This window comes from Gorilla gorilla, chromosome 4, assembly GCF_029281585.2.
Source record: "Gorilla gorilla gorilla isolate KB3781 chromosome 4, NHGRI_mGorGor1-v2.1_pri, whole genome shotgun sequence".
NCBI classification, from domain to species: domain Eukaryota; kingdom Metazoa; phylum Chordata; class Mammalia; order Primates; family Hominidae; genus Gorilla; species Gorilla gorilla.
The window spans coordinates 114,321,857-114,349,692 of record NC_073228.2 but is presented as its reverse complement, the minus strand read 5'-3'; the positions used below and the strand labels follow the sequence as shown (position 1 = coordinate 114,349,692).

The following is a 27,836-nucleotide window of genomic DNA, read 5'->3' as shown; positions in this document are numbered from 1 at the left end:
TCATCTTTTTTTCCAAGGGGGTGCAACAGGTTGCTAGAATGAATTGAACATCTCTCCATGAGAGAGCAAAGGCTAAGGCCAAAGTTTGGAAAGCTTCTGCAAATTTCCTGGGATTCTTGAAATAGCTTTCTAGCTTTTCCTTACATTGTTGTATATCAGTTATAGAGAAGGGACCTGCACTAGGACTGGCCCCTCAGCTCCTGCTACTTCCCAAGGAGGAACAGGGCTGCAGGGAGAGTTAATACGATGTTCTCCTTCGAGTGTGAGGGGGACTTAGTAGGGTTCCCACTGTTTGGGGTTTAGCCTCAAGAGCACTTGGCAAGGGGCTGTATGGAGGCAGATGCTGTTCACCCTGAGAAACAGGTAGCCCTTGTAAAAGGGGGTCATCTGTAATATCTAGTTCTGCCTCAGGACTTTCCCTTGGGGGGCTGGTTCTGGGAGTTTTGCAGATTGTTAGGTTTTGGTATAGGGCCATGAAGGTCTGTACATATGGGATTTCAGACCATTTGCCGTGCATCTTGCAAAATAGGTCTGATTGCAGGATGGTGTCATAATTAAGGCTACCATTGACTGCTCATTGTTCCAGGCTGGGCAGCTCATAATTGGGCCAAACAGCATTGCAGAAAAAAATATATATATATATAAGTTTTCTCTTTAGATTATCAGGGTCAAATTGATTCCAGTGGTGGAGGATGCAGCCAAGCAGGGAATCAGGTGGAATAGATGGAGGGTTGTCCATAGTGGAATCAGGTGGAATAGATGAAGAGTTGCCCACAGTGGTCTGGAAAAGAGAGGAGGACTTTGAATAATGGAGGGTTTATCAAGTGACCCGAGTGATGCTTGAGGCATCCTGGAAAAATTCTAGGTCCTGACTGGAGTCCCCAGGGGCATTCACCTTTTGAGCCCTGTCTTAGTCTGTCAGACGTCTCTGACGTTAGTTAGATGGGTGCTGGCACTGCTTTGGAATGGTTCCCTCCACCACTGATGACCCATTATGAGTGTTTCTTAAGGGCTTGCTATCCCACTTAAAGCAACCCTTTTACTCTCTAAATTTAGGCAAGAAATCCACATTAGATTGTACATCAGTTCCTGCATAAATTCCTTTTCATGAATGCCCCCCATGCCCCACACAGACCATCTACAACATTCCCAGACCCTCTGACTTGTCCTAAACATCCCATCCCTCTTTTTAAACAAGTCATCTCTTTTCTTTATAACATTCTTTGCATAGCTAGGTGGGTTCCTTTTGTCCTTGACCCGTCAAGTAGGGGAAGAGAAGAATTTAGCATGAAAAAAGAAGGCTCAAGTCCCCTGAAATGTGTGTGAGTTCACTCTGGAGGAGCTGTTGCTGCCAATTGTGTCACATGTAGGAATCAGTGACTATAAGAAAAGAAGGTTTAAGTGGCCTGCAATGTGAGTTCACCCTGTACCACTGCCAATTGTGTCACACGTAGAGATAGGGACTATAATCAGAAAAGATAGAAAAGAGTCCATCCTCCTTCCAGGCAAGACAGCTATCCCCATTCACTCCTTGGCCTTCAGGCAACACCAGAGAGTGGCCCTGGCCAGTTGCCCTCAAATACCAAGGAGCTGCTAGGAAACAGCTGCTGAAATACTGAAAAAGAAAAAAAGGGAAAGGGCTCAGTTCCCTTACTAGAACTGGGTGGTGGCAGTCAAGGGCTTCCACATGGAAACCTTTCCATTTCTCCAGAGATTGGCCCCAGCCGGAAACCTGCAGTTGCCTCTGTGTTTAGGCACTGCCCACCAAGGGTCCCAAGTTGGAAAGGAAAAGACAGAAAAAGAGAGAGAGAACAAAAGACTCCCCTGTATGGAGCAGATAGGAAAAGGGGAAAGGAGAAAAATAAATCCCAAATCCTATGCAAGTAAAGACTTAACCCACGATCAGTTTGATTGGTTGCAGGAAAGGATCAACCACAGGTACTTTCAGTTTTTCATCTGCCACACAGGACAGTGGGGGTTGCAAGGAGAGTAGCCTCTGGTCCTTTTTTAATTTGGGTGTGGAAAGTTGGGGTTTTGATTCTGATTTAGTTCTAGGAAGCCAGTGAGAATCGGCTTTAGGTTCCCTTTCTCCAGACCCTATTCTCCTGCCTCACAGGTTAATGTTATCTTTGATTACAGTGTATTTTACCAAAAATTATATCATGAGAAGACATCATTTTTTTGGTCCATTTGTTTACTCATTCATTTATTCGTTCATAACTCTCTTAGTAATTCTGGAGTTCACCATAATATCCTCATTTGTGCAATACTGTACTATATTTTGAGTAAAAAAAAGAGGAGCTCTTGTTTGGTGGTGTCATTAATTTTTAACATTTTATTTTTCTACACTGAAGAATAAAATTGTATACATTTATTGTGTAAAACATGATGTTTTAAAATATACACTTCATGCGCGTCCATGTGAAGAGACTACTAAACAGGCTTTGTGTGAGCATCACCTGGGTGCAGGCGGGCTGAGTCTAAAAAGAGTCAGGGAAGGGAGATAGGGGTGGGGCCGTTTTATAGGATTTGGGTAGGTAAAGGAAAAAGGGGGGTTGTTCTCTGGCGGGCAGGAGTGGGGGTCACAAGGTGCTCAGTAGGGGAGCTTTTGAGTCAGGATGAGCCAGGAGAAGGAATTTCACAAGATAATGTCATCAGTTAAGGCAGGAACAGGCCATTTTCACTTCTTTTGTGGTGGAATGTCATCAGTTAAGGCAGGAACCAGCCATCTGGATGTCTACAGGCAGGTCACAGGGGATATGATGGCTTAGCTTGGGCTCAGAGGCCTGACATTCCTATCTTCTTATATTAATAAGAAAAAACGAAATAGTGGTAAAGTGTTGGGATGGTAAAAATTTTTGGGGGGTGGTATGGAGAGATAATGGGCGATGTTTCTCAGGGCTGCTTTGAGCGGGATTAGGGGCGGTGTGGGAACTTATAGTGGGAGAGATTAAGCTGAAGGAAGATTTTGTGGTAAGGGGTGATATTGTGGGGTTGTTAGAAGAAATATTTGTCATTTAGAATTATTGGTGATGGCCTGGATATGGTTTTGTATGAATTGAAAAACTGAATAAGACAAGGAGAAAAACAGGTATAAAAGGTCTAAGAATTGGGATGACCTAGGACATCTGATTAGAGAGTGCCTAAGGAGATTCAGCATAGTCCTGCCAGCAAAGATTATTTATTTACTTTAAGAGTTAAGAGTGATAGTTTGGGGATAGCACCAGGAGATATCAGCTGTGATGGCTTGGAGAAACAGTGTAAACCAGCAGTGTAAACAAGAGCAGGGCATGTATGAGTAGTTGAGAATGGTGAATAGGAGTATGACTAGACAGAAGATAGTAGGGATGACAAGTTTTTTTGGGGCACAGTCTAAGTTGGTCTGGTGTCTGGAATGAGACTGGGGCCTAATAAAAAGGAGAGTCTATACAGGAGCTTAAATGGGCTGTACTTTGTAGCATTCTGAGGACAGGCCTGAATTCTGAGAAGGGAAAGTGATAAAAGTATTGTCTAGTCTTTTTTTAAGTTGGTAGCTGAGCTTGGTGAGGTGTGTTTTTGAAAGACTATTAGTCTGTTCTACTTTTCTTGAAGACTGAGGACTGTAAGAGATATAAAGGTTTCACTGAATACTAAGAGCCTGAAAAAATGCTTGGCTGATTTGACTAATAAAGGCTGGTCTGCTATCAGACTGTATAGAGGTGGGAAGGCCAAACTGAGGAATTATGTCTGACAGAAGGGAAGAAATGACTGTGGTGGCCTTCTTAGCCTTTGTGGGAAAGGCCTCTACTTACCTAGTGAAAGTGTCTACCTAGACTAAGAGGTATTTTAGTTTCCTGACTTGGGGCATGTTGAGTAAAGCTAATTTGCCAGTCCTGGGCGGGGGCAAATCCTGGAGCTTGATGTGTAGGGAAGGGAGAGGGCCTCAATAATCCTTGAGAAGTAGTAGAATAGCAGACGGAACACTGAGAAGTTATGTCTTTGAGGATAGATTTCTACGATGGAAAGGAAATGAGAGGTTCTAAGAGGCAGGCTAGTGGCTTGTACTATAGCATAGCCTGCCTTTGCTGGTGTGTGGCGATTAGGCCTGGTGGAACTGCCATTAATAAACTAAGTGTGATCAGGGTGAGGAACAGGGAAGAAGGAAATGTGGGGAAATGGGGTGAACGTCAGGAGATCAGAGAGATGCAGTCATGAGGTTCAGGTGTGGTATCAGGAATAATGTGGGAGGCCAGATTGAAGTCCGGGCCAGGAACAATGGTAATTGTGGGAGACTTAACAAAGAGTGAGTACAGCTGAAGGAGCCGGGGAGCAGAAAGTATATGCATCAGGTGTGAGGAAGAAAACAGATTTTGGAAGTTATGAGAAATGTAGAGTGAGTTGAGCATAGTTTGTGATTTTTAGGGCCTCTAAAAGTATTAAAGCAGCGGCAGCTGCTGCACGCAGACATGAGGGCTAGGCTAAAACAGTAAGTCCAAGTTGTTTGGACAGGCTACAGGGTGCGGTCCTGGCTCTTGCATAAGAATTCTGACTGCAGTAACTATGTCTAGGAAGGAAAGGAGTTGTTGTTTTGTAAGGGATTGAGGTTTGGGAGATTAATCGGACACGATCAGCAGGGAGAGCATGTGTGCTTTTATGAGAATTATGCCGAGATAGGTAACAGATGAGGATGAAATTTGGGCTTGACTGAAGTAATGGGGGCTGTCTGTGAAGCCTTGTGGCAGTACAGCCTAGGTAAGCTGCTGGGACTGATGGATGTCAGGGTCAGTCCAGGTGAAAGCAAAGAGAGGCTGGGACGAGGGTGCAGGGGAATAGTGAAAAAAGCATCTTTAAGATTAAGAACGGAATAGTGGGTTGTGGAGGAAGGTATTGAGGACAATAGAGTGTACGGGTTGGGCACCACAGGGTGGACAGGCAAAACAGTTTGGTTGATAAGGCGCAGATCCTGAACTAACTTGTAAACCTTGTCTGGTTTTAGGACAGGTAAAATGGGGGAATCGTAAGGAGAGTTTATAGGCTTTAAAAGGCCATGCTGTAGCAGGCGAGTGATAACAGGCTTTAATCCTTTCAAAGCATGCTGTGGGATGGGATATTGGCATTGAGCGGGGTAAGGGTGATTAGGTTTTAATGAGATGGTAAGGAGTGCATGATTGGTCACCAAGGAGGGGGTAGAGTTATCTTATACTTGTGGGTTAAGGTGGGGGGATACAAGAGGAGGATGCAAAGGAGGCTTTGGATTGGGAAGAAGGGCGGCAATGAGATGTAGCTGTAGTCTAGGAATAGTCAGGGAAGCAGATAATTTAGTTAAAGTGTCTCGGCCTAATAAGGGAACTGGGCAGGTGGGGATAACTAAAAAGGAGTGCTTAAAAGAGTATTGTGTAAGTTGGCACCAGAGTTGGGGAGTTTTAAGAGGTTTGGAAGCCTGGCCATCAGTACCCACAACAGTTATGGAGGCAAGGGAAACAGGCCCTTGAAAAGAAGGTAATGTGGAGTGGGTAGCCTCCGTATTGATTAAGAAGGGGACGGACTTACCTTCCACTGTGAGAGTTACCCGAAGCTCGGCATCCGTGATGGTCTAGGGGGCTTCTGAGGCGATCGGGCAGTGTCAGTCTTCAGCCGCTAAGCCGAGAAGATCTGGGAAGGAGTCAGTCAGAGAGCCTTGGGCCAGAGTTCCAGGGGCTCTGGGAGTGGCTGCCAGGTGAGTTGAACAGTCCAATTTCTAGTGGGATCCTGCAGAGATGGGACACGGCTTAGGAGGAATCCTGGGCTGCGGCTATTCTTCGGCTTGGTGGCCAGATTTCTGGCACTTGTAGCAAGCTCCTGCGGGAGGAGGTTCTGGAGGAACGCCTGGCCGCTGCGGTTCAGGCGTTTGGAAGTTCTTGTGTGCTGGAGATATGGCTGGGGTTTGTCTCACAGTGGAGGCAAGGAATTGCAACTTTTTTCTATGTACACTTTGAAGGCAAGGTTAATTAAGTCCTGTTGTGGAGCTTGAGGGTCAGAATTTAATTTTTGGAGTTTTATTTCATGTCGGGAGCAGATTGGGTAATAAAATGTATATTGAGAATAAGACGGCCTTTTGACTTCTTAGGGTCTAGGGCTGTAAAGCATCTCAGGGTTGCTGCCAAACGAGCCATGAACTGGGCTGGGTTTTTATATTTGATGATAAAGAGCCTAAACGCTATCTGATTTGGGATAAAGAAAAAGGAGCATTAACCTTGACTATGCCTTTGGCTCCAGCCACCTTTTTAAGAGTAAATTGCTGGGCAGGTGGGGGAGGGCTAAAAGGAGATGAATAAAACATGCGTCCTTTGTCTCTGCCAGAAAATGAAAGTAATTGAAATTAAGAGAAGGGAGAGATTGAAGTGTGGCGCCAAGATTGAAACGCGAAAGAGATTGAGGGATAGTGAGAGAGGTTGGAGAAGAGAGTAAAAACAGGCCACTTACCGGAATTGAAATTGGTGAGATGTTTCTTGGGCTGGTCGGTATGAGGACCTGATAGGTGGATCTTTCTCACGGAGCAAAGAGCAGGAGGACAGGGGATTGATCTCCCAAGGGAGGTCCCCCAGTCCGAGTCACAGCACCAAATTTCATGTGCGTCTCTGTGAAGAGACTACTAAACAGGCTTTGTGTGAGCAATAAAGCTTTTAATCACCTGGGTGCAGGCGGGCTGAGTCTAAAAAGAGAGTCAGCGAAGGGAGATGGGGTGCGGCCATTTTATAGGATTTGGGTAGGTAAAGGAAAAAGGGGGGTTCTCTGGCGGGCAGAAGTGGGGGTCACAAGGTGCTCAGTAGGGGAGCTTTTGAGCCAGGATGAGCCAGGAGAAGGAATTTCACAAGATAATGTCATCAGTTAAGGCAGGAACAGGTCATTTTCACTTTTGTGGTGGAATGTCATCAGTTAAGGCAGGAACTAGCCATCAGGTTGTGTACGGGCAGGTCACAGGGGATATGATGGCTTAGCTTAGGCTCAGAGGCCTGACAATACATACATTGTGAAATGGTCAAATTGAGCTAATTAACAAATAACCTCATATAGTTATTATTTCTTTTTTGAGAACATTTAACATCTACTCTCAGCATTTTTCAAGATATGATGTATTTGTATTAACTATAGTCACCATGTTGTACATTAGAGCTCTTGAATTTATTTCTTCTAACTGAAATCTTTTGAACAACATCTCCCCAGCCCTTTACCCGTCAGCCCCTGGTAAATACCATCCTACTCTACTTATATGAGATCAACATTTTAGATTTTACATGTAAGTGAGATCATGTGGTATTTGTCTTTCTGTGCCTGGTTTATTTCACTTAACATGATGTCCCCCAGGTTCATCCATGTTGTTACAAATGGTAGAATTTTCTTCTATTTTTATGGCTCAATACTATCCCATTGTGTATATATACCACATTTTATTTATCCATTCATCTGTTGATGGACACTTAGCTTGATTTCATAGCTTGGCTATTGAGAGTAATGTTGCAATAAACATGGCAGGGCAGCTCTCTCTTTGACATACTGATTATCTTTTGGATATACCCAGTAGTGGGATTACTGAATCATATGCTTGCTTACTTGCATGATTTTCACCTTATCCTTTGTAAATGTTTTTTTCATGTTATTCTTTCCCATCCTCTATGACTTTCACAGTGACACATATTTGCATACCTGCCTTTTGCTATTTTTCTCATTACTTTAACTGTTTTTCGTTCAGTCTATATCCTGAGACTGTACTCCTTTTTTCTATTATACTTTTGTCTAAATAATTCAATAATCAGTCTTTCCTCAGTAATTTAGCCAGGCCTAATTTTGGAACCTGAAAGAGGTTAAGTGAGATGTTCATGTACAGAAAAACATTTTCTATTTCTGTCTTTCATATCGCAAGATTGATATGCATCTAAAATGAATCCTGAGTGACTAGTAATGAGCTGCCTGAAGACAGATAATAGTCAATGAAAATGTAAAAACAAATGATAAAAGGCAGTATCCGACTTATTTACAAGAAAAGGAATTAATAGTATGTACATATCATGAACATAAAAAAGTTGTAACATATGCCCTTTTACTTACATTTTCATTTATTATTGCTGATTCCTGCCAGAGAAAATATGCCTCTGGCCACTTTAAAAGAAGTAATTAAGAAGCAATCCTGGACATTATCAAACAGGAAAAGGAAATTTCAGAAAATAGCTTTTTCCTGAATGAATATTGCTTAAATAATGGGAAATTCTGGTATTTTTTTTACTTTTTGATTTTAGAACATATTCAATTTAATCAAAATCAAAATCTTAAACATCGTCAATTTAAGCTAAATACAAAGCTCTTATTTGCTTTTCACTTAAAATTTTTGCTCTATAAAAATGTTCTGTTTGGCCGGGCATGGTGGCTCACGCCTGTAATCCCAGCACTTTGGGAAGCTGAGGCAGGTGGATCACCTGAGGTCAGGAGTTCGAGACCAGCCTGGCCAACATGATGAAACCCCATCTCTACTAAAAATAACAAAAATTAGCCAGGAGTGATGGTCCACGCCTGTAGTCCTAGCTACTTGGGAGGCTGAGGCAGGAGAATCGCTTGAACCCAGGAGATGGAGGTTGCAGTGAGCCAAGATTGTGCCACTGCACTCCAGTCTGGGAGACAGAGCAAGACTCCTTCTCAAAAAAGAAAAAATGCTCTGTTGATATCAAGAACAGTTTAGATTGTGCATAAAAAAAAGTCTGATTTAATAAAATGTACATTACTTCAACTGATTGCTTAATTTCTTATTAAATAAAATTTCAGAATGCTTATGAAATTCTTACATGGCACGTATATCAAATTTAAAATAAAAATTACCTAACTAAATTTTCAAAATTTCAAGACTGGATGCATTAATGTTTATTTCACTGAAATTTGCTGTTTTGCTTTTTGAAATCTTTTGGAAAACTGCAATTTTTTAATAAAGATTATTTTCACTTAACAGGAAAAATGCAATATTAGTCAAAGAAAATAAAGATACTTTAAAAAATTTAATAATACATGATTTTTTTCTCCCATTTAATCCTGTTTCAACTGATTCCTTTCTCTTTTCTTTCAACAGGCTGAGTTAAATGACCCAACTGATCCTTTTACTAGATATAGTACAAATATTTCATCAAATGTAGGAGAAGAAGTTTTCTCCAAATATATTGGGTGGAGAATTGCCAACACTCTTTCCAAACTATTCTTTCCCCCCATTGAGGCCCATTTTCTTCCTTTGAAGAAACCATCAATAAAACAGGATCAAACAAAATATCCAAATAAAAAACTGGAGTCTGTGAAAAAGCAAGTTCTACATTTCACTGTAAGGTAAAGAGAAGTACTATTGGTTTTATTGTTCTAATACGTTACAATTCAAAATCACAGAAATTATAGATAATTATGTGCCACATCATTTAACTCAGTTTCTCTTCTTCAATTCAAATTTTGTCTTGATCACCTCTTAGATGATCTATCATTGAGCAAGTTCCTCCCTTCTCAGAAACTCTTTTTTCATATTTATAATAGGTATTATTACATAATATAAATCAATATTAATGTAATTCTTGTGAGGTAAATACTAACTTAAAACAGAAACCAAATCATTCAATATTCAAAATTTTAAGACCCTATTTTATGTTTATATACATACATATATATACATACTTGATATGTATTTTACATATCTAAGTTAGAATCTTGAACATAGTAAGACTTCAAAAACTGGTAGTTATGAGGCTAATTAGATTTTATGTTTCAACTCCTATAAATTTATTTCAAAGGACTCCAGGGAACATTGGACTTAGGAACGATTTATTAAAGTGAATAATTTTCAAATTTATTTACCATTTCTTCAATGGTAGATTTCTTTCAGATTCTTAGGGTCCCTGTTACCATTTTAACATACACAGAATGTTAAGATGTTAAAAGTCACTTTTAGACAGATTTTAAAAATAGACGAAAAATCACTCCTGATATATAACACAGGCCCTATTTTACATTGTAGATCTCTTAGTAAAGCTTTAATCAAGACAGAAACTTTTATTTACTTTTTAACCCAAGTCATTTGAAGAGTATATTGTTATATTTTTTCTAGTAATTTTAATACATTGACTATAAAGTCAGCTTTCCTTGTATTTTTAATAATTCATTTTTTGATATGTTCACTGCTCTATTGAGCAATTCATTCCTGATAGGCTGTGATTGATTGATTAATAGATTGCACACTGATTTTGATTTTGCCATTCTGGATTTTTGTTGTTGTTGTTCATTGTACCTGCTATATATTGTTTTATACATTACATCTGATTGGCTTTGCCTTTGTGTCTTTTTACAATCTAATGTAAGAGCCTTTTGTTCCTGGCTTAGAGAATTTAACCCAGTGGATAAACTTATCTGGACTAAATAGTTGCTGAAAATGCATCTGTAAATTTAAACTTAACTGTAAATTTTATTCAATTCCTGAATATATACTTTCTTATGTATTTATTATTTATTTTTCACTTGACTAAGGTATTATCAAGTGTTTTAAATACCTGCTCCATATTTGAAAATATGTTGTATTTGCCTCCACAAATGAGAAGTAATTTGGATTAACATGTAAACTCACTTATCCTTTATAACTATTGCCACAGTATATTACTGTGTTTGCAAAGTCTAGTATAATATGTGATTCTCTTTCCTTTGTATGATCTCTCCACTTTAAGAAATCTTGTACATATTATCTTTCACAAAAAATGCTCCAAATTTCTATACATTAAAGTTAGAAAGTTAAAGCCTCTTTAGATTATAGACCCTTCTTTCCCTGATTTACCCCCCATCCCTCCCTATCCTCGGTAATAACATCAATAATTTCTTGTGTATCCTTTCAGGGTCTATAAAATGCAAATATAATACATTATTAGTATTTTTAATTTTTCCCCCTTCATTTTAAAATGAAAATTAGCATAGTAAACATAATATTTGGCATCTTGCATTTGTCATTTAGCCTCATTTCAGATAAATTTTTCCGTTCCAGTACATGGAGAATTTTCTAGTTATTATCATTTTTTAAACAGACAAGTTTTCCTTATTATGGATATATCATAATTTATTTAACCAGTTTTCTATTGATTGGCCTTTGGGTTGTTTTAGATTTCCTGTGTGCTAGACACAATGCCACAAAGAATAACCATTTACATATGTCTTTTAACATGTGGAAGAATACTTGCAGGATAAATTATCAGAAGTGTAATTTCTGGGTCAAAGTATATATGCCTTTGTAATGTTGTTACGTATTTCCAATGCCTTTCAGAGGAGTTGTGCAAGTTTATATCCTCACCAGCAATATATGAGTGCCTGTTTTTCTTTAGTCTTCCCAACAGAGGGTGTTGACAACATTTGGGTTTTAACAATCTGAGAGGTAAAATATGGTTTTCTAAATACAGTGTAATTTTTAGCATTTGAATTTTCTTAAGGTAAGTAGTTTGAACACCTTTCATATGTTTACAGAGCCTTTTGTTTTTTCTTTATTTGGAAATTATTTTTTTTGCCCATTTTTTATTGGATTTTTGTCTGTACAAAAACCTGGGACTATATATCTATTAATCTATGCGACTCTCTGTCTATGGTAAGAGCTACAAATACTTATTGTTTCTCATCTTTTTTTTTAATTTTGCTTATAGCATTTTTTTGCCGTATAGTCATTTTTCTTTGTAATAGAATGTATTTATTAATTTTCCTCTGTGGTTTATGGATTTTTTTGTTCTATTTATGAAAAGGCTTTTTCACCCTAAGATTAAAAATGACAAAATTTGACAAAATGTGACCAACATTATCTTTTACTATTTTTAAGGATTTGTTATGTACATTGTAAGTATTGGTCTGTTTAAATTTTTTTTTTTTTTTTTTTTTTTTGGTGTATGGTGTGAGGTGTAGATCCATCTGCCTATTCACTTGTCTCAAAAATATTTATTGCATCATCCATCTTCCCTTAACAATTTTCCTGATTTTAATTGCCAACTTTTTCAAATACTAAATTCCCATTTCTTTTTGTGTCTAATTCTGAATTTTTTATTCTAGTCCTTTATTCTAAGCTATTCTAACCATGAGCCTATATTTGGACTGTATAATACATTTTAATATATAGTTTTAATTATTTTCTTATATATTTATGTAATTGGGCTAGTTCTATATTGCCAGTGCTTTTCAATGTTTTCCTAGCTATTTTGTTTGTTCATTTTTATATCAAATTTAGAATTAGCTTGTCTACTTCTAACAATCTAGTTGTAAATTTACTTGCATCGCTTAAAAAAGTTAACTTTAGAAAAATTAACACTCCATAATGTTGAGATATAGTATCTCTAACAATATGGCATGTATTTCCATTTATTCAGTATTTCTTTTGAGTTCTTCAGTAGTGTTAAAATGTTTTCATACATGCCTTGCATTTTTCTTATGTTTGTTTATAGGTACTTTATGTCTTTTGTTGCTAATATAAATTAATTTTTGCTCCAAATGTAGCTTCTCATAGGTTGCCCTTATATATTTTCAAAGCTATTGCTTTCTGTGGATTAATTTTGCACTCTACTAACTTGGTAAATTCACTCATTGAATTTAAGTTTTCTAGATTCACAATTCTGTCAGATATAAATAATTTATTTTCTCTTTCCTGATTTTTATACTTTAGCCCTTTTCCTTTTATGTATTTTATCAGCTGAGTATGCCTAGTAAAATACTGATTAAAAATAGTGAGGATGGGCTTTTTTTTTTCTTTTCCTTATTGTTACGAAGAAATCTTCTAGTGTTTTCCAGTTAATCATGATGCTGGCTTTAGGAATGAGAAAGATGTATTTTCTTATTAAGCAGTTTTATATAAAAAAAATGGGCTGTTTATAAGAAACTCATTTTAGATTTAAGGACATGTAGGCTAAAATTGAAGATATGGAAAATGACATTTCTTGCAAATGCTAACCAAAGGAGACCAGGGGTGGCTATACTTACATTAGATAAAATAGACATTAGGTGAGAAAGTGTTGCAAAAAACAGAGATCATTATATAATGATACAAGGATCAATTAACTAGAAAGATATAACAATTATAAATATATATGTACCCAACATAAGAGCATCTAAATATATAAATCAAATATTGACAGAATTGGAGAAATAGACAGCAATACAAAATAATAGAAGATATCAATACCCCACATTCAATAATGGATAAAACAAGCAGATAGAAGAACAATAAGCAAACATTGAGCTTGAACAACAGTATAGACCAAATGGACCTAATGGACATAAAGGATATTCCTTCGACCCAACAGCAGCAGCATACACACTCATCTCACGTGCCACAGAACTTTCTCCAGCATAGATCACATGTTAGGTCACAAGCAAGTCTTAACAAATTCAAAAAGATAGAATTATATCAAGTTTATCTTCCAATCAAAAACATTCACAAATATGTAGAATTTCTTTCTTTCTTTTTCTTTTTCTTTCTTTCTTTTCTTTCCTTTCTTTTCTTTTTTCTTTCTTTCTTTTTCTTTCTTTCTCTCTCTCTCCTTCCTTCCTTCCTTCTTTCTTTCTTTCTTTTTATTTCTTTCTCCCTCTCTCTCTTTTCCTTTTTTTTTTTTTGAGACTGAGTCTCGTTCTGACGCCCAAGCTGGAGTGCAGTGGTGGATCTCAGCTTACTGTAACCTCCACCTCCTGGTTTAAGCGATTCTTATGCCTCAGCCTCCTGAATAGCTGGGACTACAGGCACGCACCACCATGCCTGGCTAATTTTTGTATTTTCAGTAGAGACGGCATTTCACCATATTGGTCAGGCTGGTCTCGAACTCCTGAACTTGTGATCCACCCGCCTCAGCCTCCCAAACTGTTGGGATTACAGGCGTGAGCCACCAGGCCCAGCCCCCCCGCCCCCCCCCCTTTTTTTTTTTTTTAAACCAGGTCTTTGTCACCCAGGCTAGAGTTCTGTGGCAGACATGACTCACTGCAGCCTTGACCTCTTGGGCTCAAGCAATATTCCCACCTCAACCTCCTGAGTAGCTGGGACCACAGGTGCATGACACTACACTCAGCTAGGTTTTTAAAAAAAAATTATTTTTGTAGAGACAGGGCCTACTTATGTTGCCCAGGGTAGTCTCAAACTCCTGGGCTCAAGCAATTCTCCTCCTTTTACCTCCCAAACTGCTGGGATTATAAGCATGATTCGCCATTCCAGGTCTTTATGTAGAAAGTAAACAACACACTTTTGAGAAGCCCTTGTTTCAAAGAATAAATTTTTTAAAATTAGGCAATACCTTGAGTAAAATGAAAATGAAAACAAAACATACTAAAACTTATGGATGGAGCAAAAGCAGTACTAAGAGGGATATTTATTTTTGTTAAATGCATTAAAAAAGAAAAATCTCAAATAAACAACCTAAATTTACACCTCAAGGACCTAGAAAAAGAAGAAACAGTTAAGCTCAAAGTTAGCAGAAGGAAAGAAATAACAAGATTAGAGCAGAAATAAATAGACAATTTTCAAAACAAAGAAAAAGTCAAAAGAGTTAGTTTTTTTAAAAGGTGAAATTGTCAACCTCTTGGTATTCTAAGAAAAGGGAGAGAAGATGAAAATGAATCAGAAATGAAAGAAGAGACACTACAGTTGATGCCACAGAAATATAAGGATCATAAGAGACACCTATGAACAATTACATGCCAATAAACTGGAAAACCCAGAAGAAATGGATACATTCCTAGAAACATAAAACCTACCAAGTCTAAATCATATAGTAATACAAAGTCTGAACATACTTATAACTACTATGGAGATTGAATCAGTAAATAAAAAACTTCCCAGTGATGAAAAGCCCTTGCCCAGTGGCTTCATTGGTGAATCCTACTAAACATCTGAACAATTAAAGCCAACATTTCTCAAGCTCCTCCACAAATTGAAGAGGAGGGAAAGCTTCCAACTAGTTTAAGTGACCAGCTTTATCCTGATACCAAAGCCAGACAAAGACACCACAGGAAAATTATACACCAATAACTTTTATGAATATAGATGCAAAAATCCTCAACAAAATAGTAACAAACAGAATCCAGAAGCATCTTAAAATAATCATACATCATGACTAAAGGGGTTTTATCCCTGTGATGCAAGGAGGATGGTTCAACATACAAAAATCAATTAATGTTATATACTACATTTACAGAATGAAAAATAAAAATTATGTAATAATCTCAACAGGTGCTGAAAAGGCATTTGACAATATTCAACACCATTTTATGATAAAAACTGTCACCAAATTTAGAAATAAAAGGAATATACCTCGACATAATAAAGGCCATATATGTAAAGTCCACAGCTAACATCATACTCGATAGTGAAAAACTGAATGTTTTCCCCCTAAGATCAGAAATAATACAAGGATTCCATTCTTGCTATTTCTGTTCAAAACAAGAAGTCCTAGCTTGAATAATTAGACAAGAAAAAATAAAAGGCATCCATATCAGAACGTAAGAAGTAAAACTGTCCCTGTTTTCAGGTGATACGACCTTATATATATGTAACCCTAGAGACTCCACCAAAAAACTGTTAGAAGTAATAAATGAATTCAGTAAAGTTGCAGGATACAGAGTCAACAAATAAAATCTGTTACATATCTGTACACTAACAGTGAGCTATACGATAGATAAATTAGGAAAACAGTTACGTTTACAATAGTATGAAAAAGAATAAAATACTTGGGAATAAACTTAAATAAGGATGTAAAAGACTTCTAGATTGAAAACTACAAAACCTTGGTGAAATAAAGAATACATAAATGAATGGCATTTTATATTCATGTGTTGAAAGAATCTTGCTAAAATGTTCACAGATTCAATGCAATCAAAATCACAATGGCATTTTCTAAATAAATAGAAATAACAATTCTGAAATTCATATGGGAACACAAAAGATTGTGAATAGCCAAATCAATCTTGAGAAGGAAGAATATACCTGTAGGCATCACACTTTCTGATTTCAAAATACATTACAAAGCTACCATAATTAAAAGAGTATGGTATTAGCATAAAGACAGATGTATAGGCTAAATGAAACAGAATAGAGAGACCAGAAATAAATTCATGACCAGAAATAAATGGCCAATTGACCATTGACAAGGTTTCCAAGAATATATAACAGAGAAAGAAGATTCTCTTCAATAAATGGTGCTAGGAAAGCTGGATATCCACCTGTGTAAGAATGAAATTGAACTCTTACACCAAGCACAAAAAGCAGATGCAAATGGATTAAAGACTTAAATGTAAGACATGAAACTCTAAAAATCCTAGAAAGCAGCAAAGGAGGAAAACTTCTTGACGTTGATCTTTACAATGTTTTCTTGAATATGACACCAAAACTGTGGGTGACAAAAACAATTAGACTACATCAAACTGAAAGTCTAATGCAAAGCAAAATAAACAATCAACAAAGTTAAAAGTCATCCTACAGATTAGGAGAAAATATTTGCAAACCATATATATGACAAAGGTTTAATTTCCAAATATATAAGGAATTCCTTCAATTCCATAGCCAAAAAAACTCTCAGGTCTACTAAAAATAGGTTAAAAACTTGAATAGATATTTTTCTAAAGAAGACATACAATTGGCAGTAAGTGTATACGACAATGTTCAATGTCAGTAATCATCAGGGTATTCCATGAGAGAGAAAGGTCTTGGGGGATGAGAGGTCACCTGAAGAGAACGGCCACATAGAAAAGAATCAGTGCCCCAGCTGGCAGCCCACAACAAGGCCTTAGACATACTAGGACGCCATCTTGGACCATACAGCCCAGCCCAGCTCTCAGCTTAATGCACCGGCATGAATGAGCTCAGCCAATACTGTTTAGTGTGTAGATTAGCAATCCCCAGTGAGCCCTACCCAAATTCCTCACCCACAGAATTGGAACAGCAGATCATTATTCTATTATTATTTTTTGAAATGGAGTTTTGCACTTGTTACCCAGGCTGGAGTGCAATGGTGCGATCTTGGCTTACCACAACCTCTGCCTCTTGGGTTCAAGCGATTCTCCTGCCTCAGCCTCCTGAGTAGCTGGGATTATAAGCATACGACACCATGCCTGGCTAATTTTGTATTTTTAGTAGAGATGGGGTTTCTCCATGTTGGTCAAGTTGGTCTCGACCACCGATCTCAGGTGATCCACCCGCCTCGGCCACCCAAAGTGCTGGGATTACAGGCATGAGCCACCATGCCCAGCCCATTATTATTTTAAGTCACTAAATTTTGGAATGTTTCTCAAGCAGCAATACAGGATGAAACAAAACTCTTCTTAATTATTATATAATAGTCTAATAGTGTCCTGTTAGATCCTCTTGTTAATGATTGATCTAGAAATTTTTCATCAGTAGTCTTAAATAATATTTGTTTATAATTGTGTATGTCTTTTTTAATCTTTGTCAAGTTTTGCTATCATTGTTATTCTTTGGAAGTTTTTTTTTTCTATGTTCTAAAATAATTTCAGAAGTTCAGAATGATCTACTCTTTGAAGCTATGGTAGAATTCCCTCTTTTTAAATTTTTAGTTATGAATACATATTAGCTGTACATAATTAATGGAGTATGTGTGATATTTTAAAACAAGCATACAATATGTAATGATCAAATCAGAGTAATTAGAGTATCTGTCACTCTAATAATGTGTCATTTCTTTGTGTTAGGAACATTCCAACTCCACCCTTTTATTTTGAAATATACAATAAATTATTAACTGTAGTTACCCTATTGTGCTACTGAACATCAGATCTTACTCCTCCTACCTAATTCTCTCTCTCTCTCTCTCTCTCTATATATATATATACATAAATATATAAAACCATTAACCCTCTTCTCTTTATCCCTCCCTCCCTCTTCACTCTTCACTACTCCTCCTGACTTCTAGTAGCCATCATTCTATTCTCCATCTCCATGAGTTCAGTATTTATTTAGCTTCTGAATATGAATGAGAACATGTAGTATTTGTCTTTCTGGCCTGGCTTATTTAATTTAACATAATATCGTCCGGTTCCCTCCATGTTGTTGCAAATGACAGGATTTCATTCATTTTTATAGGTGAATAATATTACATTGTGTATATATACCACATCTCCTTTATTTGTTCATCTATTTATGGACATTTGCGTTGATTCCAAATTTTGGCTATTGTAACAGTGCTGTGACAAACATGGGAGTGCAATATTCCTTTGATATACTGATTTTCTTTCTTTTGGGTATATGCCCAACAGTGGGATTGATGAAACATACAGTGGTTTTGTTTTTGTTTTTTTGAGGAACCTCCATTCTGTTCTCCATAGTGGCTGTACTAATTTATTTCTTCCAACAATCCACAAGTGTTCCCCTTTCTCCACATCCTCACCAACATTCATCATTACCTGTCTTTTGAATAGAAGCCATTTTACGTGGGATGAGATGATATCTCATTGTCATTTTAATTTGAATTTCTCTGATGATTAGTGATGAACATTAATCATCAGTACCTTATGCTTCTTCTAAGGTTATTCTTTGTCAAATTTTTATTTTTCCCATGGCTGTTGACAAGATTGATATTCAGCCCAAATGCACATGTACGGCTACATTCTGTTTTGATTGTTGGAAGTCCTGCCTTAAAATCGTCTAGAATATCAATCCTGAATATCAGTCTATTTAGATCTTTCTCTTTCTTAAGTCAATTTTTAAAAATTATATTTTCTTTGAATATTATTTATTTCATCCCATTTTTCAGAATTTATTTGGCCATAATTGAACAACGTAGTCCATTGTGGTCCTGTAATTATTTCTGTTTCTGTATTATTCTGCCCTTAACCAATTCTTATTTTGTGTATTTGAATTTTGTTCTTTTTATTCACCTTAGCTAGTTTAGCTAGATGCTAAATCTATTTTATGTGTTTTTTTTTTTCAGTGAACCAGCTTCTAGATTCTAACTCATATATTTTTGTGCTTATTTATATGAGTTTGTTACTTCTTTGGTCTATTTTGTGGTTCATTTTCTAATTTCTTGAAGAAGGTGCTAAATCACGTGGGAAAGTTTCTTCCTTGGCATTTGTCTAAATCATTATTTAAGTTCCAAAATCATACAAGTGTTGCTGCCAAAAGGCAAACTTTATTGCAGCTGTAATAATTGAGTGCAGCAAGGCTGGTGGGCAGGCTTTCCTTTGTGTACACAAATAGTCAACAGAAAAATGCTTGAGTTTTGAAATCGTTTTAAGCTTTTTTTTTTCAAGAATTCTAAAATCAGTGAGGAAGACATATAGATTTGGGGTTAAGGATCACACAGGCTGGCTTTAGTAGTCTTGTGTGCAGAAATAAATATTGCAAAAATACTTTAGTGTATTTCATACATTTTTGTTAAATTGTAACACAATCAAGATACAATGAAAATGGCAGTTCTAAGTGGCCTGGGTATTGGAATGTAAAGTCTCCAGATGTATTCTGTATATTCCGAAGGACAGACATGGAAGAATAATTCGTCTGGAGCCACAGAGAGGACATTGAAGTGTACTTTGGTTTTGTGTCATGGACAGTTGAAGAAAGGAATAGCAAAAAATAAACTGGAAAAATAGAAAAAAAATCAATGTTAACAAAAGCAGATTAAGAAAAAGCAAGGGAAAGTGTATACAGATGAGGATAAAAAGCAAGATGGAGATCAATAGTGCCTGCTGGGACACAAGAGATGAAAGAGAGAGAGAGAAAGAGAGAGAGAGAGAGTAGACATAGAGGAAATATGTGAAAAAATAGCAAATGGAGAAATAAGAGCAATAAGCAGAAATAAAGTTGAAAGATAACAAAAGGAAAGAGAAAAGATATGAGGGAAGAGACATACTGAGGATGAAAGGTACAAATAAAAGGATGTGCACAGGGTTAGGGAGAAGGGAAAGACAATATGCAAAGTTAGAGAAGAGTGAGACAAAAAAGGAGCAGGTGGGATTAAGACCCAAAAAGTCCTGTAGGTTTTGAGGGATTAGTAAATTAAACTTCTCTTTCAGAGCCTGCAGTTCATTAAATAAATGGCAATCATACATCACTGGTCTTAGAAAAAATGCTATCTGCTTATCCAGTTTTTCACAGTTCATTGCAGACTCCAGCAATTAAATTTAGAATGTCTCCTCCCCAAATGAGAATGTTTCAGCAGCACAGCAAGCTGAGACTTCCTCTAGCAAGAGTTACCTCAGTGTTGTTTCATGGAGCAGCATTCCCACTGCACCATTCACATAGTCTATGTGAATGTGACTCCCTGCAGTTGTGCATACTGTCAGCTCCAGTTAGGGGCTAATCTCTGGGTAAAACAGAGGTGAGTGGAATGGAGCTACAGCTTGGTGACAACAAGGCAAGCCTAGATCAGGCCTGGCTAAACAGTATTTCCTGTCTTTATTAGGAGTGTGGATTATACCTGCTTTTTTATAAGTTGTGTAAAAGCAAATTTAAATCTAAGCTATGCATTGAAGAAATTTCTCTGGTTGACTAAACATTAACTTCAGGAAATTGTGTTTCATCCTTTTGCTTGATTCTCCGTCTAAAGAAAAGTTCCATAGCTAGCTCCTTTTGTTAGTTCTTCTCCTCCAGCTTCTAGGCTCCCAAATCGAATTAATAGAGTGAATCAACACCTGAGCATGCTGAAACCCCACAGGTCTAAATACAAAGACATAATTTAAATCATACGGTTCTTTTTCATCCCTGAAAGGTCTTTATTCATAGTACCACATCACCGATTCCTCATTTAGCGTGCCTAGATATCTCCATTTTGTGTTTTCAACAAGTGGAAATGTGAAAGACGGCAAGAAGCCAACATATAAGGACTCCGATAGAAGGTGGGGCACATTTAAAAGGGCAGAGAACAGGAAAATTAAGACAATGTTTCTTTATTGTCTGGGAGGACTACAGCATGCTTGTTTCAGTGTGAAAATCTGAAAATTTTCTAGAAAGGAGAAGATGAGAACTTCATTGTTAATGAAGTATCTGCTACATCTTATGACCCATAATTTTTTCCAAAAAAAATTTCCTTGTGTTTTTAGCCTATAGATTATTTTTAAAAATAATTTTGTCTTTAATTTGTCTATGAACACATGTTTTGCTCTGAATGGCTTGCAGGTTTGACTTTTTTTCTTTATGTAATTTTTCAGAAGAAAATTGATCATTTTGCTTTTGTATGTTGAATTTTTTTTACTTTTCTTTAAGCTAGTGGAGCATGTTGTTGGATGCATGCTGTTTTTGCCCCTCAGCATTTTTTTAAAAATATGAAAAAATCATTATGGTTCTTTATCATAAAATTTGTAGACCAAAAAAATAGGTATATAATAGTTCTACTTCAAAGCATAGTATTTCTCTTTTCTCTATTTGTCAGTAAAACGATCTCAAGTTTACCTTAAGGCTGAGAATTTAGAACTATGAGGATCAAATTTTAAAAACCCAATTCCCACATCTATACTTTGTTACTTCTGAGGTTTCTCATAAGTGTATTTTCTAAGCTTATGCCTCGAATCTCTAAAATCTTATAAACAACTAATTATTTGCATATGTATAAAGACTAGGAGAACATTAACAAAACTTTATTCATGCTTAGTTTGTTCAAAAAAATTTTTTTTTTTGGGGCTGCGGGGGACAGAGTCTTACTCTGTTGCCCAGGCTGAAGTGCAGTGGCGCGATCTTGGCTCACTGCAAGCTCCGCCTCCCAGGTTCACGGTGTTCTCCTGCGTCAGCCTCCTGAGTAGCCGGGACTACAGGCGCCTGCCACCACGCCCGGCTAATTTTTTGTGTTTTTAGTAGGGACTGGGTTTCACTGTGTTAGCCAGGATGGTCTCGACCTCCTGACCTCGTGATCCGCCCGCCCTGGCCTCCCAAAGTGCTGGGATTACAGGCGTGAGCCACTGTGCCCGGCCTCAAATTTTTATGTTAAAGAATATTCATCAGACTAGTACCTGGAAGAAAGCCCAGGTAGTGCTAGTAAGAATGAACTGAGAACATTTGTTGTCATTTAGGCAGAAGATTTTACATAGCTGACTTTACAGGAAGGGCATACCCAAGGCTAGTGCTCCTCCTCTGCAGCTTACTTTATAAAAGGAGCTGGTGCCATAGTAGTAGAAGCAGGAGTAGCTAACATTTACTGAATGGTGCAAAGATGGGAAAGGTAAGTGCTATAATGCCCCATGAAATAGGTTAAGAATAGGCTTTACTGGAGAGGCTTAGAAGTCAACCGTTAGCAGAAAGAAGTACATGGTTTACATTTTGAATTATCCCATTGATTAGGGGTGCTGGAGTTTGGGGAAGCATTTGGACATTCATTGGGTTTGTATTTCAAAGGGAGAGTGCCTGACTGCTACTCTACCTTCTTATAAGAGTGTAAACTCCTTTTAAGTGGAGAAATAAATGTTTTGGGCTCGGTTATCAAACCATCATGAATCAGTTAGGTATCATCTAAGGGACGGGATGATGGAAATGCCAGCTGCCCAGAACCTGGAGGCCTTAAGAGGTGCTCTTAATGGTTGTAAAGAAAGCATTGAATCATTGGGAAGTTGGGTTTAGGAGAAGAAACTCCACAAAGTGGGAGATTCTTAAGACCCTCAGTTCTAGGTAGCACTTTGCCAGACAATCCAAGATGATCAATTTTGTTAGCCACACCACATGAGTGCATTTTATAAGCAAGGCACTATGTGAAGCACTACCCTTAGATGGAGTTATGATTATTTCCTTCATTTATAGACATGGATATTGAGTTTTGATGAGGTTAATTAGTCCAAGGATTTGCAACCATAAGTTCAGAAATTTGAATTTAAACAAAGGCATTCTCACTCTTGTGTTCACTGTGCTGTTTTCTTCTCTCTCATATGAACTTTATCTGATACCTAAGCCTTGAGCAGTTGTTTAAAAATATGTTCAAACAAACAATTCTTTCTCAATTTCTGCCTTATGATTTTTAGAACTTGATTTTCATTAGGGAACTTATTTTTTCTAGGCCTTGAACCTCTCTACTTAATTTTAGGAAATTTATATCAAAGAAGAGTCACTTTCTAGTAAGTCTAGTAAGTACATATAGAGAGAGTTTAAATGCCCCCAAAATAGACTTGGCCTCTTATTTAATATTGTCGGGGCTTGACCGTGCCCCTAGGATGCCTAAGTAAAATGCCTTAAACCAATCTGTCTTGTTCTGTTTCATGAAGGAAAAAAAATGTAAAAAGTCTGTGCCTCCTGCAGACTATGTGAAATATGCTTATTTTATAGGTTTTTTTTCTGATTGATTTAAAGTAAGTTACTTCTCTGAGCCTTAGGCTTCTGATCTTTAAAAATTAAAAAGCTATGCATTGCTCTAAGCTTTGTCCTGAGGATATAGAAAAAGAAGGTAGATAAAGAGCTTGGACATGTCAGTTCCTTATCCTTTTGTTCCATAATTTACTAGATGTTCTAAAATATTTATTTTCTTTAGAATATAATATTTAATTCTTACCTTAGTAAGATTGTGATAAATAATAAGTGGAAGGTTTACATTTTTGTGCTTTTTTTAAGCTATGAATTGCTGCTGGCAACTTTTCAAGAGAACATATGGGTTCATGATGATTTCCTTTTTGGTTATTTTATGTTTCCCTTCCTGCTTCTAGTTATTTAATTTAAAAGCAATTCATTTCTGGTTTTGACTATGCCAGACATGTATTTCGGGGGTATGGTGATAAGACATAGTATGAAAGAAAATGTTGATTGTCAGCATTGCTGGTCACAGTTGTTAGCTGCAGAGAAATAAAGAACATTGAATGGTTCTTCAGAGATGGGCTTCTATTTATTGAGCCTTTGTGAAATAATTGAGTTTAAACAAATGGGTTGGATCACTGGCTTAGATCAGTTACTTAAAGTGTTAAAATGCCCAGAGATTGGGAGTGCAGATATTTTTGGCATACTGATTTTATTTCTTCTGAATATGTACTCAAAATATTAGGTTGGTGCAAACCTAATTGCAATTTTTGCAGTTTTTTTAAGTAATTGCAAAAACTGTAATTACTTTTGCACCAGCCTAATACAATTGCCGTATCATATGGTAGTTCTATTTCTAATTTATTGAGGAACTTCCATACTATTTTTCATAGTAGACATACCAAGTTACATTTTCACCAATAATGTGTAAGCGTTCCCTTTTCTCCATATCCCCATCAACACTTATCTTTTGTATTTTGTCTTTTTTAATATCCATCTTGACAAGTATGAGTTAATACCTGTAGTTTTGATTTGCATTTCCCTGATGATTAGTGATGTTGTGAACATTTTCGTATACTTGTCTGTTGGCCATTTGTGTGATTTCCTCGGAAAAATGTCTATTCAATTCCTTTGTTGACTTTTTACTTGGGTTACTTGGGTTTTTTCCCCTTTTTTGGTGTTCTTGTGTTTTGTTCTTGTTTGGTTTTATTTGCTATTAAGTTGTATGAGTTTCTTACATATTTTAAATATTAACCACTTACTGAATATATGGTTTCCAGTTATTTTCTACCATTCCATAGCTTATCTCTTCACTCTGTTGATTGTTTCCTTGACTTTGCAGAAGTTTTGTTTTTAGTTTAATGTAATTCCACTTGTTCATTTTTGCTTTTGTTGACATTGAAGTGCTATTGGAAGCTTAGAGGTTGAATCCAACTCTTAATGCCAGAACTATGCTTCATACATCTGTTTGTAATATATAACTCAGTTTATCTGCAAACTTGCCTTGGAGATAAATCAATTTCCATCTATCTATCTGTTACATCTTCCCTCCTTTCCTGTCTTTCCATTGGTGAAACAGAACCTTGGTCTGAGCAGGAATTATGGGTGTCATCAATGGGGCAATAGCTTTAGTTTCCACTTTCACTGCCATAGCTTTATGCTTATATGACGAGTGTCTAGCTTTAATACAATCATCAACCCTAGGACTTCTCCATTCATAGTAACATGATGTGATACAGAATCTTAAAAATAACACAGGTATTAAAATGATCTTGGTGAGATTTAAAAGCATTCTATAGTTCAAATACAGATCAATTAGAATTAAAATGACAGCACTTTGGGAAGATAAAAATAATACAACAGAAAACAAAAACAGGATCTACATGTTTTTGTTTTGTGTTTTGTTTTTTATGTGCTCTTTGCTCTTTCAAAGAAAGGGGGATTGTTGAGCTTGTGATGAAATATTTTTACAGTAGTTAATAAACATGCATTAACTGCTTAATTAGATTGTAAACTCTCTGAAGCGTTCGTATCCAGGGCAGATGTTTTCAGATTTCTGTCCGCCTGTCAGGGAAATTGATGTTTCCAAGTAACTCAGCCTTCTTATAGTGGTCTCTTGCTATGGATTTAAATGTAAGCAAGAAACAGACCTAATAGAGGTGATGTGTTCCTTCAGTAAGCATTAATTGAATACTTCTGTGTGAAGTCATTGTGGTAGGCTCTGGGAATATAAAGAAAAATAAACAATGCCCAACTGCATGATTGATTGGATTCTTGTCTAGAACTACTGCTCGTGACTCTAGCATGTTGGTTGTCCACCAAAAGTTATTTGGAACTTTGCACCCAAATAGTTTACTTTTCCATAAATTTATTTATTCAATAATTATTTATTGAATGCCTAATATAGGCCAGATACTATGAAAGCACATGTCTCAGATATAGTACTTAATAAAAATTATACTTCTTCCACAGTGGAGCTTTCAATAAAATATAGGAGATAGATGTTAATTAAAACCACACATATTCATGTAAAATTACACAAAAAATGTATTAAATCTCTGTAATGATGAGTATGATGGAGGAGAACTACATTGTGTTATGAATAGTGATGTGTCCTGAGGGAGAGGTACATGATGTATGAACGCATGTACTGGTAGGGAGGGTTCAGGGAAGGGAGGCTATATGCCAAACAGAAGGGACAGAATGTGCAAGTTCCTATGGTGCAAGGGACCATGGAGCATTTAAGGAACTAAAAACCAGTGGTATGGCTGGCTCATGAAGACTACAGAGGGAGAGGTGACTAGGATTTTCCATTTTATCTTAGGAACCGCAATAAGCATTAAATGTGTTTTATGTGGTAGAGTGAGGAGTGGAAGGTAATGAGTATGTGTTTGTGTTTGAGGTTGTGACATAATCAGAGACGTGAAGTACTATAGCTAAGTGACTTTGGTAAGTTAACTTCTCTAAACCTAAATGTCTTCATATGGAAAGTGATGTAATGATAACACCTTCGTTTTTGGTTGCTTATGAGAAATTAGGTAGTCAAGTAAATGTGTTTATTACAGTACCTGGCACAAAGAAAGCACAAAAAGTTTATTATTATTACATAAATGAATATAGTATAAAATAATCTATAAATATTCCAATATATTAATATAGTATTATAAGTTGGTATAATAATTATTAATATCATTTTTCTTTTTCTTTTTTTTAAATTATACTTTAAGTTCTGGGGTACATGCACAGAGCATGCAGGTTTGTTACATAGGTATACATGTGCCATGGTGGTTTGCTGTACCCATCAACCCATCATCTACATTAGGTATTTCTCCTAACGCTATCCCTCTCCTTACTCCCCACCCCCACCAGGCCCTGGTGTGTGATGTTCCCCTCCCTGTGCTCATGTGCTCTCATTGTTCAACTCCCACTTACGAGTGAGAACATGCGGTATTTGGTTTTCTGTTGCTTTGTTAGTTTGCTGAGAATGATGGTTTCCAGCTTCATCCATGTCCCTGCAAAGGACATGAACTCATTCCCTTTTGTGGCGGCATAGTAGTCCATGGTATATATGTGCCAAATTTTCTTTACGTAGTCTGTCATTGATGGGCATTTGGGTTGTCTCCAAGTCTTTGCTATTGTGAATAGTGCTGCAATAAACATACACGTGCATGTGTCTTTATAGTAGAATGATTTATAATCCTTTGCATATATACCCAGTAATGAGATTGCTGGGTCAAATGGTATTTCTGATTCTAGATCCTTGAGGAATCTCCACACTGTCTTCTACAATGGTTGAACTAATTTACACTCTCACCAACAGTGTAAAAGTGTTCCTATTTTTCCACCTCCTCTCCAGCACCTGTTGTTTCCTGACTTTTTAATGATCGCCGTTCTAACTGGCATGAGATGGTATATTATTGTGGTTTTGATTTGCATTTCTCTGTGACCAGTGATGATGAGCTTTTTTTCATATGTTTGCTGGCCACATAAATGTCTTCTTTTGAGAAGTGTCTGTTCATATCCTTTTCCCACCTTTTGATAGGGTTGTTTGGTGTTTTCTTGTAAATTTGTTTTGTTATTGCCATTGTTGGCTTTGTTAGGTAGGGAGAACATGAAATATGCCATTCAATATAGCCTGTACTAGATTAGTGGCAATACAAATGGAAAGGAGATGAATAAACTGCATAATGCTTAGAATAAAGAGCAATAGCATTTGGTGATCATTACATATGAAAGGGTGACAGGAAAGAGATGAAAATACCAAAGGTGCTTCTTTTTTTTCCAGGCTGAGCAACTGGTTGAATAGTTGTGTCGTTCACTAAGACAAAGAATGATGGAAGAGGACAAGGCAGAGTTGGGGGTAGGAAAAGATTGTGGGTTTGGCTTTGGACATGTTGAATTTGTGGTACTGCTTTTGAGTTCTTTCAGTGGAGATATTAAGTAGGCAGTGAGTTTCAAAGTTTTGTAGTTCAGGAAAGAAGCCTGGGCTGTGAGTCATTTGAATAAATGTGACGATTAAGGTCATGGGCACAAGCAACATTTCCTTGGGAAGGAACACAGTAACATGAGAAACAGGACTCTGGTAGAATTTTGAGGAATGTCACCATTCAATGTATGGAAAAAGGAGAAGGATATAAAAGCAAAA

The 27,836-nt window shown here is 36.9% G+C and overlaps 1 protein-coding gene across 7 annotated transcripts in view; it reads left to right on the top strand.

The window, feature by feature from the left end:
- The window catches only part of TMEM232 (transmembrane protein 232), a 324,485-nt gene that overhangs the window by 206,513 nt on the left and 90,136 nt on the right, over positions 1-27,836 (top strand). For 6 of the 7 annotated variants that reach the window (XM_055387542.2, XM_063706702.1, XM_055387538.2 and 3 more), the window contains one exon: positions 9,071-9,318. The exons of the other annotated variant lie outside the window; for it this stretch is intronic. In XM_055387542.2, the coding sequence (XP_055243517.2) occupies positions 9,071-9,318 (248 nt within the window). The remainder of the gene's footprint in view (positions 1-9,070; positions 9,319-27,836) is intronic. 7 annotated transcript variants of the gene reach the window in all.